The sequence below is a fragment of the Ambystoma mexicanum genome, chromosome 6q (genome assembly GCF_040938575.1).
Source record: "Ambystoma mexicanum isolate Mex_15411 chromosome 6q, UKY_AmexF1_1, whole genome shotgun sequence".
Taxonomy (NCBI): Eukaryota; Metazoa; Chordata; class Amphibia; order Caudata; family Ambystomatidae; genus Ambystoma; species Ambystoma mexicanum.
In genome coordinates, this window is record NC_090937.1 from 997906770 (window position 1) to 997923714 (window position 16945).

Below are 16945 nucleotides of genomic sequence, written 5' to 3' on the forward strand. Positions count from 1 at the left end.
AAATACTTGATATGATTTTAGCAAAAGATAAGATAATCACTTTTTCTCTGGCAATTCACCCCCCCCCCATGCAATGTAAGAAATGGAAGGAGATGGAAAGAGGAGCACACAGTTCTCAGGAATGCAATCAAATACAATACGAAATTCAGTTCCCCCCCCCAGCAAGCTTGTTGGAAAGCTTAGAATCTTAGCTTTAAGATAAAAGTTAAATTTCGCTCCTACCACAAACGGTTCCGGAGATACGGCCGATTTCGTGAAGGTAGTTTTTCGGATTTGAAATTTAAAAGTTCAAAATGACAGGTGACAGTTTTCAGTTTTAAAGATGACAGAATGACACGATTCTAGGAGGCAGTTCTACTTAGGTTAAAATAGTTTGGATTAGATTATTTTAACTAAGAGATTGGGTTCTGCACGGTTCTGCTAGGTACTCACAATATAAATTTGAAATAGGCCTTGTCACGGATCTGGTCAACACGTCCAGCGGCGGTTCTCTCTGCTCGGTGGGTCAATCAGGCACCGGTTCTGCTCACAGCGATCTGGGTCTGGTCTGCGGTTCCGGCAAAAGTTCTTGGCAAAGAATTCAAACAGCTTGCCCGGCTGTTGAATAGTTTGGTTAGGTTTGCTGGATTCTGAAGGCCTGCTGAGAATACTTTTGCTTGCAGTGGGCCTTCTAGGTTCAAAGTTCTGTAGTCTATGGGTCTCTGGTTCTGGTCTCTGTCTGGATGGGATGTCGGCCGTCAAAATGCTCCGCAGAAATGGAAAATGAATGTCTCTACCTGTCCCAGCAGTCTCTTTTTATGTGTTTTGGAAGTGGGTGTGTGCGTGGCATAACTGAGCCTGCCCCTCTCTACTTGTCATTGGCCCAGTTCTCCCCTCTCCCTTGATTGGGGAGCTGGGTTGGGTGTCCTCTTTATGGCTTACAGAAAGACACTCCCCTTGTCAATGTGCACACAAATCTATTTCTGATCCAAATACATATTTCCCAGATACACAATTTGTTGAAATTACATGTACACATTATATATTCCTTATGGTCCATGCTTGTCTGCCTCTGATCTTCCTGGGGGCTTGCATTCAAAAATGACAACATTTTGCGCTTTTTGGTCAGTTTACCAATATCGGACATTTACCAAAAATTACACACATGTGCGCAAGGAGTATGGACATTAATTGATGAAGTTGTCAGATTTTTAACATGCAGACATTTGGAGTAAGACCCTATTTTCCGCTAGCAACCCCCCAGAATACACCACAGGGTCCTAACACCTCTTAAAACGTGCACAGAAAAATCACCAGAATAATGATATTACTTATATAATTCTGACAAGTCCGTACTATGAATTATCCATTTTAAAAAATAATTATGCTCTGGCCCATATGGGTGTGGTTTAGGTTCCAAAGCACACGGGGGAAGCTTCTGTCTGTCCCCGCCTCCAGCTCGGGTGGCTCCCAGAGGCACTTCTCCTCCCACTTTTCCCAAGAGGAAGCCACTTTACGGCCCCCCCAATATAACATTTGCCTGAGTCCAGGACAAGGCTTTGTTCAACATCCTGCAGGTGCCCCTCCCCTAATCTAATCCGAGAGGTGTCATCTCCTTTTGGTGGGGAAGCAGGAGGCAGCCAGGCCTGGGAATGCAGTTTGATCAAGTTTCAACTCCTGTCGGGGGTTGTTGTCGGGCAGAATTCAGCTAAATGTCACTTTAGTTCCCAGTTTAAATCAAAACTTACAATTTTTACATATACATTAAATAATTACTTCCTTCAAGTCATTTCAGAATATAGTTTTACATTGTATCCACCTCTTAGCAAGTCTTTCCTTGGCCTGGTATGGGTTCCTCTGTTCAGTTTTACACAAAAGTCTGGTGGTTTTAAAACACCAGCTTTCTGATAGTGGTGAGTACCGGTATTGCATCCATTTTTGGGATCTGTCTTGAATTACTTCATTTCAATAGAGTGGTCTTTTGCTTGATAGTATGGGACCCTTGCTTAACATTGTTTTGATTGCATCCTTACAGTAGAGTGGTGATGTGGAACCCCCCACAAGAAGGTTGTATTTTTGGAGTGGTCTTGTGCCAACTGCGCAGTTCTCCTGGATTCTGGCGTGAATGTGGGCGGCGACAGCTCATCCCCACATCTACCCAGTCTAAGGATTCAACATGGGTCAAAACCCTTGACAAACCCCCCCGCCCGACTGCGCTTTGATTCGAGTCGAGGGGAAGTTGGGTGCCAAGGATGTTTTGAGCCCTGTGCTGGTATGTCCGCATTATCTTCTTCCAATTCTGTAGATGGCACAGTTCAGCATCTTTTCCTCCACCCAGTTGGATCGATCGGTTCTCCTCGGCGGCCCTGATGGGAATATTGGGCGGTACCACGGCCCCGTCGGGTCTCTGCTCCTGGTCCCCGGTCATCCTCCTTGGTCAGTCTCCATGGTTTCCTCTCTCCTACGATGATAAAGCAGAAGCGGCAATACCTATTCATAGACATTTCTCCCCCACTATTGATATAGTGGGGCGACATATACATTTTATACTTTAATAGACACAGTATTCCAATTTTGAAAAACAAGATATAATTCAGAGACAGTGGCTTACAAGCGTCATAATATTTTAGAGACTATATGTGGGATATTTTAGGGTTGGAACTGAATTAATCTGGAGCGGTCCCCTCTGGTATTGCAGAGGACTCCTCCAGTTGCTGCAGAGTGTGCCTGGGATGGCAACACTTTAGCTGATTTATATGTACCCACTTGTCTTCCCCTTCCGCCAAACTGCCTTTGGGGATGCGGATCTTGAATGCTACAGGGGAGATTTAGTCTATAATTTCAAACGGTCCCTTCCATGTAGGCAAAAATTTTCGCTGTTTGGCCTGGTTCCTTTGGAAATTGTATAGATAGACCCGGTCCCCCACCTCGTATACTTTCCTGGTGGTTTTCAGGTCGTAGTGGGTCTTCATGCGATCAGCTGATCTTTCTAGATTCCGCTGAGCATAGGCAAAAGCATGTTGGAGGTGTTTCCTTAAATTCTCTACATACTCATGAGTAGTGGAGGCATTTATCAGTGTCTGCTCTTGGGTCCTGTAGAGCAGATGCTGGGGAAGCACCATCTTGCGTCCGGTCATCAACTCAAATGGTGACATTTTGGTTGCAGATGAAGGGGTAGATCTGATGGCCATTAGGACCAGAGGTAATCGGACATCCCAACTTGGCCCAGAATCTGCCACAAACTTTTTTAATATGCTCACAATGGTTCGGTTGTATCTCTCCACTTCTCCAGAAGAAGCTGGCCTGTAAGCAATATGTAGCTTCTTTTTGACCCCCAGTATCTCCCACATCTTTGTCCTTACCTCGCTGGTGAAATGGCTACCTCTGTCTGAATCAATCCTTTGAGGTAGACCAAAACAGGAAAAGATGTGGTTAATCATCAGGGCAGCTGCTGTTTCTGCCTTGCAGTTTGGGGCCGGGAGACATTCCACCCACTTGGTAAACAAGCATGTAACGGTCAACATGTACTTGTTTCCTCTAGACGAGCGAATTACAGGGCCTACAAAGTCGATTTGCAAATCTGACCATGGCAGTGTCATCCCCCTCTTTTGGAGACACCCCTTCAAGTATTGGTCGAGGTCCTGCCCCATGTGTGGCCAGTATGCAACCTCTCTTAAGATTTCAAGTGTTGTATGAAACCCCCTATGACCGGCGGTGGCCGCATCATGGGCGTGACTTAACATCAGGCTTCGGAATGAGGTAGGAACCACCCACTGATCATGGCCAGCTTGGGATTTCCTTAACAACAAACCGTCTTGGATTCCGAACCTTTTTGGACATTTCATCAACACTCTTAGGTCCTCTTTCCCAATGTAATCGGTATCCATCAGTTCTCAGAGTCCTCAATGTGTTGGTAAAACTTACCAATTATTGGATCCCCCTTCTGAGCTGTAATCAAATCAGCATCAGGGGTCTCCTTACTCCATTGTGCAGTTGAAAGATCATTGTGAGCATTTGTCTGGGACCTAGTGATAGCAGTGACCTGCATTTCCCCCAACAGGGACTCTGTTTCTATTAGATCCCCTTGAATGGCCCCGGTTTTGGCCAGCTGATCAGCTAAGTCATTTCCAGTTTTGTCTGGTCCCTCTACTTTGGAATGACCCTTGATCTTTTTCCAGTAGATGGTCATCCCATTCGAGGTGACCAGATCATCAATGTTTTGGATTAACTTCCCATGTTTCAGGGGTTTGTTATTAGCACATAACATGCCTCTGGTTTTCCAGTTAACCAGGTGCTCCACGAACCCGTTCCGTACATAATCCAGATCTGTGATTATGACCAGTTTGTGGAGTTGATGTTAGACAGCAGTGAGGATGGCTTGATGCACAGCCATCAATTCTGCCACCTGACTACTTCGGGGACCAATTTTGTACCCAGCGGAGGGTTCTGGTGACTCATTCACCCATGCATTCCCTACGCCAGCCACCAATTCTTTTTCCCCGTTGTGGTCAACATGGTACGAGCATCCATCCACATAGACAGTGGGCATTCCCTCACACTTGTCTTCTTCAAAGACTTTGTGTGGGGAATTAAGGTATGCCTCCATGTTGTCCTTGATTTTTAGACTTTCGTCCTCGAGACAGTTTTCTCTGGCACAATCATGCAAGTCAGCCAGACCTTGCGCGAGGGGACTCTTCTTGTTTTGGCCATATCTGACCTCTACAGGAAAGCGTTGCATTGACAGAATCCAGAGCCTGCCCCTCTCTACTTGTCATTGGCCCAGTTCTCCCCTCTCCCTTGATTGGGGAGCTGGGTTGGGTGTCATCTTTATGGCTTACAGAAAGACACTCCCCTTGTCAATGTGCACACAAATTTATTTCTGATCCAAATACATATTTCCCAGATACACAATTTGTTGAAATTACATGTACACATTATATATTCCTTATGGTCCATGCTTGTCCGCCTCTGATCTTCCTGGGGGCTTGCATTCAAAAATGACAACATTTTGCGCTTTTTGGTCGGTTTACCAATATCGGACATTTACCAAAAATTACACACATGTGCGCAAGGAGTATGGACATTAATTGATGAAGTGTCAGATTTTTAACATGCAGACATTTGGAGTAAGACCCTATTTTCCGCTAGCAACCCCCCAGAATACAGCACAGGATCCCAACACCTCTTAAAACGTGCACAGAAAAATCACCATTTTTTAAAAATTATGCTCTGGCCCAGATGGGTGTGGTTTAGGTTCCAAAGCACATGGGGGAAGCTTCTGTCTGTCCCCGCCTCCAGATCGGGTGGCTCCCAGAGGCACTTCTCCTCCCACTTTTCCCAAGAGGAAGCCACTTTACGGCCCCCCCAATATAACATTTGCCTGAGTCCAGGACAAGGCTTTGCTCAACCTCCTGCAGGTGCCCCTCCCCTAATCTAATCAGAGAGGTGTCATCTCCTTTTGGTGGGGAAGCAGGAGGCAGACAGGCCTGGGAATGCAGTTTGATCAAGTTTCAACTCCTGTCGGGGGTTGTTGTCGGGCAGAATTTAGCTGAATGTCACTTTAGTTCCCAGTTTAAATCAAAACTTACAATTTTTACATATACATTAAATAATTACTTCCTTCAAGTCATTTCAGAATATAGTTTTACATTGTATCCACCTCTTAGCAAGTCTTTCCTTGGCCTGGTTTGGGTTCCTCTGTTCAGTTTTACACAAAAGTCTGGTGGTTTTAAAACGCCGGCTTTCTGATAGTGGTGAGTACCGGTATTGCATCCATTTTTGGGATCTGTCTTGAATTACTGCATTTCAATAGAGTGGTCTTTTGCATGATAGTATAGGACCCTTGCTTAACGTTGTTTTGATTGCATCCTTACAGTAGAGTGGTGATGTGGAACCCCCCACAAGAAGGTTGTATCTTTGGAGTGGTCTTGTGCCAACTGCGCAGTTCTCCTGGATTCTGGCGTGAATGTGGGCGGCGACAGCTCATCCCCACATCTACCCAGTCTAAGGATTCAACATGGGTCAAAACCCTTGACAGTAGGTTTCAGGGAGCAGGATCCCAAGGCTGCATTTGGGGGGGAGGCGCCTGTAGGTAGATAGGGGGGAGCGCTTTTTTTTACCACCTTTTTCAATTTATTTCGGCAATTAAGCTAAGATTACTCCAATAGACCCTGAGGCCAAGGGCCTCCAGAGACGCTTTGACATGTATCACCCATTTCAGGGACGAGACCCCTTCTGCAAGAGAATTTCGATCATGGCGTCCCTATATTTATCCAGGTTCGCAGTGGACTATAGGCGAACCCAGAACAACGCTGGATGTAGCCAGCAGACAAACTTGATGCCCTGCCTGCCTGTTTCTAGAAGTACTAACAAATTAGGTGTCCTGGTAGGTAAGCCCAGTATATTCGTCACGTACCTATTTTTCACGTCGGCCAGTGCATGCATATATAGCTGCCCCACAGTTCAGCCTCATAAATAACGGCCTGTCTAGCCTGGGCCTTGTATGCTTCTAGGGACACACGCACTGCCCCATTTCCATATTCAGCTGTGAACATTGCCAAGGCACCGCCATATCTACTCAAGGTAGCCCTTGCCTTCTCAAGCTGCATGGACCAGCTGCAGTAGGCCATCACCCTGACCCATAGAAAGTCATAGAAGGCCACCTGCTTGATTGCACCCTCTTAAAGAGAGCTTGTGGCCCCTGTGTTTTCCCCTAGCATTGGATTTGAATATCATTGCTTTAGTTTTGGATACGTTCATTACCAAGCCATAGTTTCTACAAAAGGAGGTAACAAAAATATCCAATTGCCTGCGGACACCTGAATGTATTGGTGAAAACAAAACTGCATTGTCCGCAATATCAAAATTAGTATTTTGTCTCCCGCTAGAGCATTGGTCTGAGATTGAATTTATTGATTTCATCAGTTATGTCTTGTATGACGTAATTAATAACGCCATCAGTGATGTCATCTGTAATCTTATCATTGCGGTCATACACTGTGCAACAGGGGGTGCATGGTTACAGTGAACTTGCTTGAAATGAGAGTGCTGGATTTTAGGGGTGTTGCTTTAAATCTGTTCACCTTAACTCTCTGAGATAATGTTGTTTTAATGAATTTCAAGGGTTTTGTTATACATATGGGTTCCTCAGAGCCCACTATCCATTGCCTTTGACCTTGGCCACTGTACATGTTGCACCATGTTGAACCAATAGATTTTCCAACTCCTCATTCCCGCTATAATTTCACAGTAATCGTTTCCAATAACAGAAATTCCTGCAGTAGAGTGGTAGTTCCCCAACTCCTGCGATAACAGGATAAAATGCTAGGAATTAAAAAGTCTTTCACTTTCTCACAGGCACTCAACATGAGTCCCCCTTCTTTTTTCCAGGTTCCTTCACGCCACTCAATTGCTTTTTCCCCCTCTGTAGCCCCCTCTTTCTCTACCCCCTATCACTCATCACTTTGTTTGACACCCATTGTTTTTGAGGCAACTCTTCCCACAGTCTTCCCCAGATAAACCGGAAATGTTCTAACCGTTCTAATGCTGTTTCCCCAACCCACCTCCAAATCCCCAACTGTCTGTACATAGTGTCTTCGTTCCCACTCAAGACCTGGAGCCTTATGTGATTGGTATTGGTATTCATATAGCATATAGGACAAGGCCATCTAAGTGATGTAGTTCAAAACAATCCATGTCCCCCTAGGAGTGACTACATAAACAGGAGAGTTTTGAGTCTTTTTCAGTTCTTTCATTTTCACCTTCTCCCAGTATTATCGTGGATATCACTCGCATCGAGCAAAGAAAATGTGCAGATTTTCATTTCTGAAAAGACTGCTGCAAGCACCAATGCAGATATAGGTTTAAAGGATCAGGGGGAACCCCCTTTTCTGTCGCATATTTGAAAAACACAGGATGGATTTAGCCTGAACCTGTCAAGGAAATTAAGTCAGCGCTTTGTGCCGAAGTTGTTTCTTATCTGGTCCCAGTTTGCCTAGCAGTTTGTGCGCTATGGCTTTCCGGAAATGTGACTTTTTCCTATGGTAAAATGAATGGGAGTAGGCTGAAAACAAAATGTGTTTTTTGTTTTCTTAATATCTTTTTCATTACTGTCCTTGGCCCTTGGCCCTGCGAGGCCCCTCTTGCCTTTGATATTGTCTTTGATGCTGCTATGCTATGCCTTTCTCATTTGTTGTATGCCGATGATTCATGTTTCTTGTTATGTTGTTATGCTTTAAAACTCAATAAACAGAGTTATAAAAAAAAAAAATTACATTTTCATTTTTTAATGTACTGTTCCCAAAACTTCCAGTTTGTGGGGTTCGGGGCCCCTTGACAAACCTTTTGTTTGGAAAATGTCATCCAAATCCATCCAGCAAGTCAAGTTATTAGCCTCTCTGCTGCAAAGCACTACGGGAGATATAGCTATTATTCTGGGAGCTGAGGCAACCCACTTCCCCGTCGAATGTTAAAAACTGGTGGATGGATTTACTCCAAACCAGTCCCGGAAATCGAGACAGGGCTTTGTGCCCAAGTTGTTTCTCATTTGGTCCAAATCCGCTCAGCGTTTTTTGCGCTTCGGCTTTCCCAAACTGTGACTTTTTCTCTATGGGGAAAATGAATGGGAGTAGGCCGAAAACCTTTTTTGTTTTGCCTTGGTAATAACTTCATTTTTTAAGAAATCGCTCCCAAAATTGCCAGACTAGGGGCCTGTGACAAACCTTTTGTTTGGAAAAATCAGCCAAATCTGGCCACCAAGTAAAAAGTTATTAACAATAGAATTTTGGGATTTTCTATGGCTCATAGGTATGACCTTAACTATATGGCAACGGCCACAAACCTATAAGATATTACAGGGTCCACAATAGTGACCCTGTAGTTATGGTTAAGTTGTGTTTTCATGGGAAGAGCAGTTTTTGGGCGACTTATTTTGGCGCCCATTGATGTATCTGCACAAAACCTTGCACACAAAATATAGACCCAAAGACCAAGCCTTGAACAATCTGTCCACTGTCCATGGCCACCAGGGACCGGCTATGTAGTGACATTATTTAAATCTAGATAGGCTTGAATGGGAAATACAATTCTGCTTGTGGCTATAGTCTGAAGTGCTGGATGGGTTTGCAGCAAACATGTACCTGGAGCATTGGCAAGGACCCGAAATCATGTTTTTGCAAATATGTGTTTTATTTTTTTTCAAGTGTCAAAATATGGGTACAAAACTTACTGGTATAACCTTGGTGCCTGGACAGTGGGCCTGGCCTCAGCGAGGACAATTGTCTACTTTGATTTGCTTAGTGGGGCCTGCAACATGGCCACAACACATGTATTGTGGACACTGGCCATGCGTCACATTATGGGGGTATACGGACCCTCTACCAGGATGCAGGCTATGTTCAGTGTATAATGAGGGTGGTTTTGTGGGGCCGTGGTCGTGGTCAGACCTCATGCTCTAGGCAATTCAACCATGACTTGCATCCCCAGCACGAGCTGCTTAAAATTACACACATCGGTATGCACTGCAAAAATTAAAGGAGCGTTATATTCCTTTCATATATCTTTGTGCTTTTGTATATATTAAAAGAATTATTTAAAACGTATATAAAGTGCTGGAACATCATAAAATCTTTTCGGTTATAAAGGCTATTGAAATTGAGTGAAAACACTGTTAAAGAGACGTTATGGTTAAGTTGCCAATATAACACCTATGAAATTCAGTTAAAAAACATTGTCAAATGGACGTTATAGTTAAATTGCTCTAATGAAAGCCTGTAATGTTCAGTGAAGAAATGTTGTCAAAGAAACATGGTTGCAGGGCAAAATCTAAAAACCAAAGAAATTCTCCAGTTATGCTAAGCTATGCAATCGTATCTCCCGTAACAACCATGCAGTGCTAAGACCAACACACGACATCAAAGATGGCATCACAAATGGCATCATTGATAACATCACATATGGCATGAGTCCTCTGAAAAAAATCTTGATGGAAAGTCCCTACAAGGTGTTCTGTTTAGATTGTTGCTAGCAACATATGGCGGGTGATCGGGAGGCCTCTCATGAACTACTCCATGTATTACAAAATGTACTTATTGAAACAAAAGTTCTACTGAAGATGTGTTGTTTAATGTAGCACTCTAATAATACATAAACATAGGCAATGTCTGCAGCATGGACCATAGAAGTAGACTATTCGTAATCTGGTATGTTTGACCAGTAGAATCATAAATCCAGGCCTTTCAAGATCTTGACTAATATTAAACTTGGAATCAACCGCTAACAATACAAGAATTACAACACACATGTGCTAGTATACAGAGTATATGTAGAGCATCAATGCATGCAAATCTGAGGCACATACAGGAAAACTCTAGTAAGGAGGAAACAAATACTGTTGGCAGAAAATGAAACTAGGATTAGAGTCCCTCATCATGTAAACTAATTGTATTATATGTCTGGGGCTTGCTTATGGTTCCAATTGTGGGCACCATGAGCTAAGGCTAAACCCGAAGGAAAGTGACTTAAGAACATAGCACAAGGTTAGGGTCTACATATTTTGAAAGCATCAGAAAGCAGACACAGACAGCGGAGTACAGCTTGGGCTATACACTTTTATTCAAATCAAAAGGAGGGTTGGAAAAAGGCCTAACTTGCTAAAGTGGGATTTCCCTACCTAACAAACTAAGGATAGTCTGTGTCAGGACGTCTAAAGTAAATGTCAGTCTGTGTCCAAAACTTGTACTTGCTCTCACATCTACTTGTACATAAAGTGTAGGGATGTCAGCGTCCAACTGAAAGGTGTTCACATCCAAGTTCAGAGCTTCTTCCAGCTCTCGGTTGGAAAGGGATTCTCCCTTCCCCAAGATTCAAGATAGTTCACTTTATAAAAAGGAGGGGTTCCCTTCCCCAAGCTTTAAAGTCTCTCAATGTTCTGAAAAACAAACACAATTCCTTGGGATCCTTCCCAGCTTTTCAGGCTTTGGAGTCTTTCACCAATTTCACTACTATCACAAAGCTCAGTTCAAAACACACAATGTCTTTTCAACTTTCAATCACAAAGGTACAGCTGCATCAAGTGGCTTTTCCTTTTAGATGGCTTTACTCGGTCCAGGCGCAGTTTTGGGACCAATCGGTCCACCCACTACAGGTCATGCAACTGACACACCTTCCTTGCTTCTTCTTCACAGTTAAGCTACGACTGTTTCTGCTTCACAGTGAGATATGATATGATATGGCATTTATTACGCGCCTATACACAATTGTTTCAAGGCGAAATGAGGCAAGGGAGGGGTACAAAGGGAGGACGGACAACGATCCTACTAGGCCAGGTGTCATTCAGATTGCGCAAGTGAATGGGAAGGGGGCAGGGACAGTGCAGTACATGGGAAAAGATGATAACAAAAGTAACGGCCACCAAGTGGCAAGTGCAAGGCTAAGTGCATATATCAGGTGTCAAGGGCCGGTATGGGGACTGTAGGGATACAGAAACAGTCCCCAAGTGCGGGGGTTGCCAGGTGGCCAGTGCAGGTGTGTGACGCAGGCGGGGGAGGTACCTGGGCCCGAGATCAGAGGGTGTCCAGGTAGCCAGTGCAGTTCCGGTTACAGCCAGGAATTGGCCTCATCCACTTTCAGCTTTCTCAATACTTGTCTTGCCACCAATCACTTGTATTCATCAAATCTTCTCAAAGCTTTTCCCACTACTTATTCTTTCCAATTACACAATTACTCTTATTCTTATGGCTCTTGCCACGCCTGCTCCTTTCAGCTTAAAAAGTTATTGTTCCTTTTTATAAGGGAACTTCACCAAGTGCTTTCAATTCAGTCACACTTGCTTTCTTTTGGTTCGGTATTCAAAAATAGTAGAACAATTCCCAGTTTACTCTCCTGCTGGGAATTTGCACCCTGTTCACAGGCTTATTCACACTTTCCAAAGTTCATTGTTTCTCTGGTCCCTCCTTGGCCTTATTAGTTTCACTTCATTTACAGTTCAGTATTCATCAAAATCCTTTCATTCATCTCTTTCCGCCTTCAGATTATCATATGCATCAATCATCTGTATTTTAAGCTGGACCCGTATGACAACTGTTTACACATCACCTTGTTCACTCGGAAGCGATCCAACCTGCTTAAACCACGCGGCACTCACCATAGCGTCGCTGTAATACCCTATAAAGGCCTGGGGGATATTTCACTCCCTGTGAAAGGAAATGGGAAATACAGCATCTCACCCAAGGATGTGTCATCCCCGATCCCCAAGTCTCCTCCACCCAGGTGATCCTCCCTTGCGTATCCACCCCCAGGTTCAGGATCCAAGGGCGATGGCCTTTCCCTGGCCCCCTGCGAGGAGGATATATTGGGAAAATAAGTGAGGACGCCCTCATATTCCTCACAATATACAACACCTTTAAATTATGTATATCATGTATATCATGTTTTCAATGCAGAATTACCACATCAAGTCCTGTGCTTGAAATTCTTACTGTCGCTGAACCAAAACAACTTCCCAGAATATGCAATGTCATCGATGATGCCATGTGTGATGTCATCTTGATTGTCCTGGGTGTTAGTCTTAGCAGTGCATGGTGGTGGCGCGAGTTAGGCTGCATAGCTTACCATAACTGGTGAATGTCTTTGGTTTTTAGATTTTTCCCAGCAACCATAATGTTCCTTTAATGTTTTTTCACTGAATATTGCTGCGCTTACTGAGCAGAGTGCAGTTTTATGCTATGCTAGTTGGGGCAAGCAGTACGTTGTATATAGATAGCATTGCCTGGTATATAATGTGAGTAACAAAGCATATAATGGAATTAGATGGCAAAGGAAAGCTGTACCTGGTCATTTGATGAGCATAATTGCCAAATTGTACGAGTTCCTGTGCATATGATTGAAATGCCTGGTAAATATCTGTACATGGCTTATTCAACAAACCCAAATATTGACTTTGGCCATAGTTGTTCACAGGACAATCCTTTATTTTTCAGCTGAGATGATAACCTATCATTAGACTTTTCTTTCCCTTGCACACATTAACAATGTTTAATGCTTATTAAACATTTAAGAATAGTCATGCCTAAATGATGGGCAAGCAGTATCCATCACCTTCTGGGAGCCAGCAATGGGCAGGGTGGAGCACTTGATGTTGGCATTTATATGAAAAATCTAATTTTGCAAAATGGTGTTTTCTGAGTCGTATGCTTTATATTTTCAAATTTGAAGTGATTTCACTTAAATTTAAACACCTGGTGTGATTTTGTGTTTTACAATCGTAATTTTCTGCATTTTTAAGGGACATGACACAACTGCAGCTGCAATGAACTGGGCCCTGCACTTGCTGGGATCTCATCCAGAAGCACAAAGGAATGTTCACAAAGAACTAGATGACGTATTTGGTATGGCTGCTGTTTTTGTACATCCCGATATGGGGCTTTTATTACTTTGTGTCATTGTGTTTTGTATTTTGCTCTGGCGCCTACAGGGAAGAAATAATGATGCATGTGTACTGATCAGGGGCCAACACATAATACTTCATACATCTGTTGTGGTTCGTAAGTGCCTGTTCACCCTGCACCAAGTCTATGGGCTTCCACATTCACCTGTAATTTGTAAAGGTTCAACGCAGCATGGTACAGATAAGTCAATACATTAACATTGTTTTTTTTTTTTTTTTTAAATCTTTTTTTATTGGTTTGTTTAAACAGAGAACAAAAAGAAGAAAAAGAAAGGTAGCACTTTCAGCATGAGTACACAAAAGACATTAGGAGACCTATCATCAAGATCGCAATAGACAGGGTGCTCAACATATTCCTTGACAGTTGTGTGGTTCTGCGGGGGGGGGGGGCTGGGGTTCGAATTCGGAAATCCGCACCCTCCACCCGGCGGCTGCGTAGGGCGTCGCCGCTGTCCCTTGTTTTGGTCTTGGCATTTATAGTTCCCATTTTCCCCATATTTTCTGGAACTTACGGGGGGAGCCCCTTGCATTGTAAATTCGCCTCTCCAGGGAGGCACATCTGTCCATTTCATTGGACCATCTGTCAATGGTTATCCTGTCCCCCGAACCCCATGTGGCTGCCGTGAGTCTCTTTCCAGCACCAAGTGCTACTCCTAGAAACAATCTTTCATACTTGTTGAGGTCAGTTTCGCCCCCTATACCCAGTAGGATAAGCTTAGGGTCTCTCGGGATTGTGGAGCCAAGTATTCTGGAGAGGCGGAGTAAACACGCAGTCCAAAACTCCTGTAGTACCCCACACTCCCATAACAAATGGTAGAAGGTGCCCTCTGCCCTCTTGCATCGACTACATTCTGCGGTTACATCCCCATCCCAACTGGCCATTTGCGTTCTGGAGTAGTAGGACCTGTGCAGAATTCGGAGCTGAATCAGCCGGAGTTTGGCATCTATCCCTATTTCCCTCGGGGACATCAGGGCCTCCACCCACTCCTCCGCCTCTAGTGGCCCTAGGTCCTGTTCCCATTTAGCCCTGAGATTGTCAAGTTCCCTGGATCCGAAGGAGTTAATTGCCTGATAGAGGGTGGAGGTTACCTTATGGGGGATGGGGTGCGGGAGTATGTTTGTTTCCAGGGGAGAGCAGGCAGGTTTATCGGCCAGGTTCGGGAGTTGGGTGTTAATGGCATGTGTAAGCTGGAGGTATCTGAAGCGGTCCATGGGTGACAGCCCGTGTCTCGTTCGCAGGGTTTCAAAGTCCAACATTCGCCCCTCCTGGACTATGTCCGCCAGTGTGGTTATCCCTTTCCTCTCCCAGGTTTCGAAATGGCCCATTTTTTGTATTTCGGGAAGGTGCGCATTACGCCAGAGGGGTTGGATCAGGGTTGGTCTGTCTGCCCAGCCTAAGTATCTATGTATCTCCCTCCAAACTCGCTGTATGTGACGGGACCCTGTCGGCGTTGCTCTTAGGTTCCTTGGGCTATCATATAGTACGTGCAGGGGGGATGGCAAGCCAGTGTCCCCTGTCTCTACGCGGATATGTGGTAGCCGCGGGTCTCCGTGTAGCCATTCATTTGCCACTCCCGCTTGTGCCGCCCAATAATATGTACGAATGTTGGGCAGTCCTATACCCCCATCCCACACGGAGCGATAGAGCGTTTTCAGGGCAATGCGCGGTTGTTTCCCTCCCCAGAGAAGTGTGCGGAGAGTCCTGTTTATGTCTGCGAATATTGTGGCCGGGATAGGGAGCGGGGCATTTTGGAGGACATACAGAAATCTCGGGAGAGCCAGCATTTTAAAAAGTGCCGCCCTCCCGAGTAATGAAAGTGGGAGGGAGTGCCAGTGGGTGACATCGTTCTCCAGTTTTTCCATTATCGGGTGTAAGTTCAGTTTGGGGAAGTCCTCCTGTGTTTGGTTAATTCGTATACCTAGATAGGTGAAGCCCAGGATTGAGACGGAGTATGGACAGGGATCTGGGATTGCTTCCTCCCCTCCCTGTACCGGGAAGTAGATTGTTTTCTGTGTGTTGACCCGTAGTCCCATGAAGTGTTGGTATTCCTCCAGGGTTCTGGTCACAATCGGGCAGGAGATTATTGGGTTGCTCAAATATATCAAAAGGTCATCCGCGTACAGCGAGACCCGTTCCTCCCCGCCCCGTGGCCAGGCGAATCCTGTCCATCGTGTATCAGTTCTCAACCGGATTGCCAAAGGTTCAATGGCGAGGATAAACAGCAGGGGGGAGAAGGGGCATCCCTGCCTGGTCCCCCTACTCAGCTGAAACGTGGTAGATGATTTCCCATTGACTCTTACAGAGGCCTCGGGGAGGGAGTAAAGGAGTTTAACCCATGACATGAAGTATTGTCCAAAGCCCATGCGTTCCATTATGTCCCACAGGGCATCCCATCCCACTGTATCGAAAGCCTTCTCAAAGTCCACCGCCAGGAGGGCCAGTGGAGACCGGATCTCGTCAGCTCTGTCGAGGGCAATCTGGACCCTGCGGAGATTCATTCGGGTGGACTTGCCGGGCATAAACCCACACTGATCTGGGTGAGTTAGAGATCCAATCACCCCCAGCAGTCTATTGGCGAGGACTCTGGCTAGCACTTTTGCCTCCCCGTTTATTAAAGAAATGGGCCTGTAGGAGGCGCAGTGCTCCGGGGGTTTCCCTGCTTTGGGGATCACCACTATTGTCGTTTTTCGGAGGTCTGGGGGGAGGGTGCCCAATTCTCTGCTACGGAGGAACATGTCGTGCATGTGTTTCGTTGTCGTTGCGCTCAGTTTTTTCCACAGTTCTACGGGGAACCCGTTGGGGCCTGGGGTCTTCCCCGTCTGTAGTTGTGAAAGGGCTTCCCCTACCTCCTCTTCAGTGATGGCAGTGTCTAGCTGTTGTGTCTGAAGTTCAGAAAGGCGGGGGATCGTGATCTCGTCCAGGAAGTTTGGGACTTATATTGTGGGGTCTCGTATTTGTGGGGAGTATAGTTCTCTATAGTAGTTTGCGAATTCCCCCGCGATTTCAGCGTCCCCGGTTAATAAGTTCCCGCCCTGGGTTTGGATGGCCCTTACTTGTCCTTTGCTCTGCTCCCTACGTTCCAGCCAGGCTAGTGTTTTGGTAGCCTTGTCTCCTCTCTCGTATATATGGCTCCGGGCCAGCCAGTGGGCGGTTCGGGCATTATCTAAGGCCCTGTCTTTCAGGATTATTTGGGCAGTTACCAAGGCTTCATGTGCCTCCTGGGTTCCCTCTTCGAGGAATTGCTCCTCCCGCCTAGTTACCTGGGCTTCTGCTTCGGAGATTGCCTCGCTATGTTGTTTGCGGTGAGCTGCCACCAAGGATATTGCTTCCCCCCGTATGACGGTCTTGTATGCCTCCCACCTTGTTATTGGGCAGTCCACTGCCTCCACATTTAGGTCGAAATATTCCGATGTTTTATTCTCGAGTCCTTCCAGTATTTCGGGTATCCCTAAGTAATAGGTGTTTAGGCGCCAGGTGGGTTCTTGTTTTGCTGATAGGCCCTTGAGTTTTACCAATAGGGG

The 16945-nt window shown here is 45.3% G+C and overlaps 1 protein-coding gene across 1 annotated transcript in view; it reads left to right on the top strand.

Moving 5' to 3' along the window:
- Nucleotides 1-16945, top strand: part of LOC138516425 (cytochrome P450 4V2-like) — a 539828-nt gene that overhangs the window by 338722 nt on the left and 184161 nt on the right. Inside the window, exon 8 of the mRNA XM_069631544.1 lies at nucleotides 13262-13364. Within this exon, the coding sequence (XP_069487645.1) occupies nucleotides 13262-13364 (103 nt within the window). The remainder of the gene's footprint in view (nucleotides 1-13261; nucleotides 13365-16945) is intronic.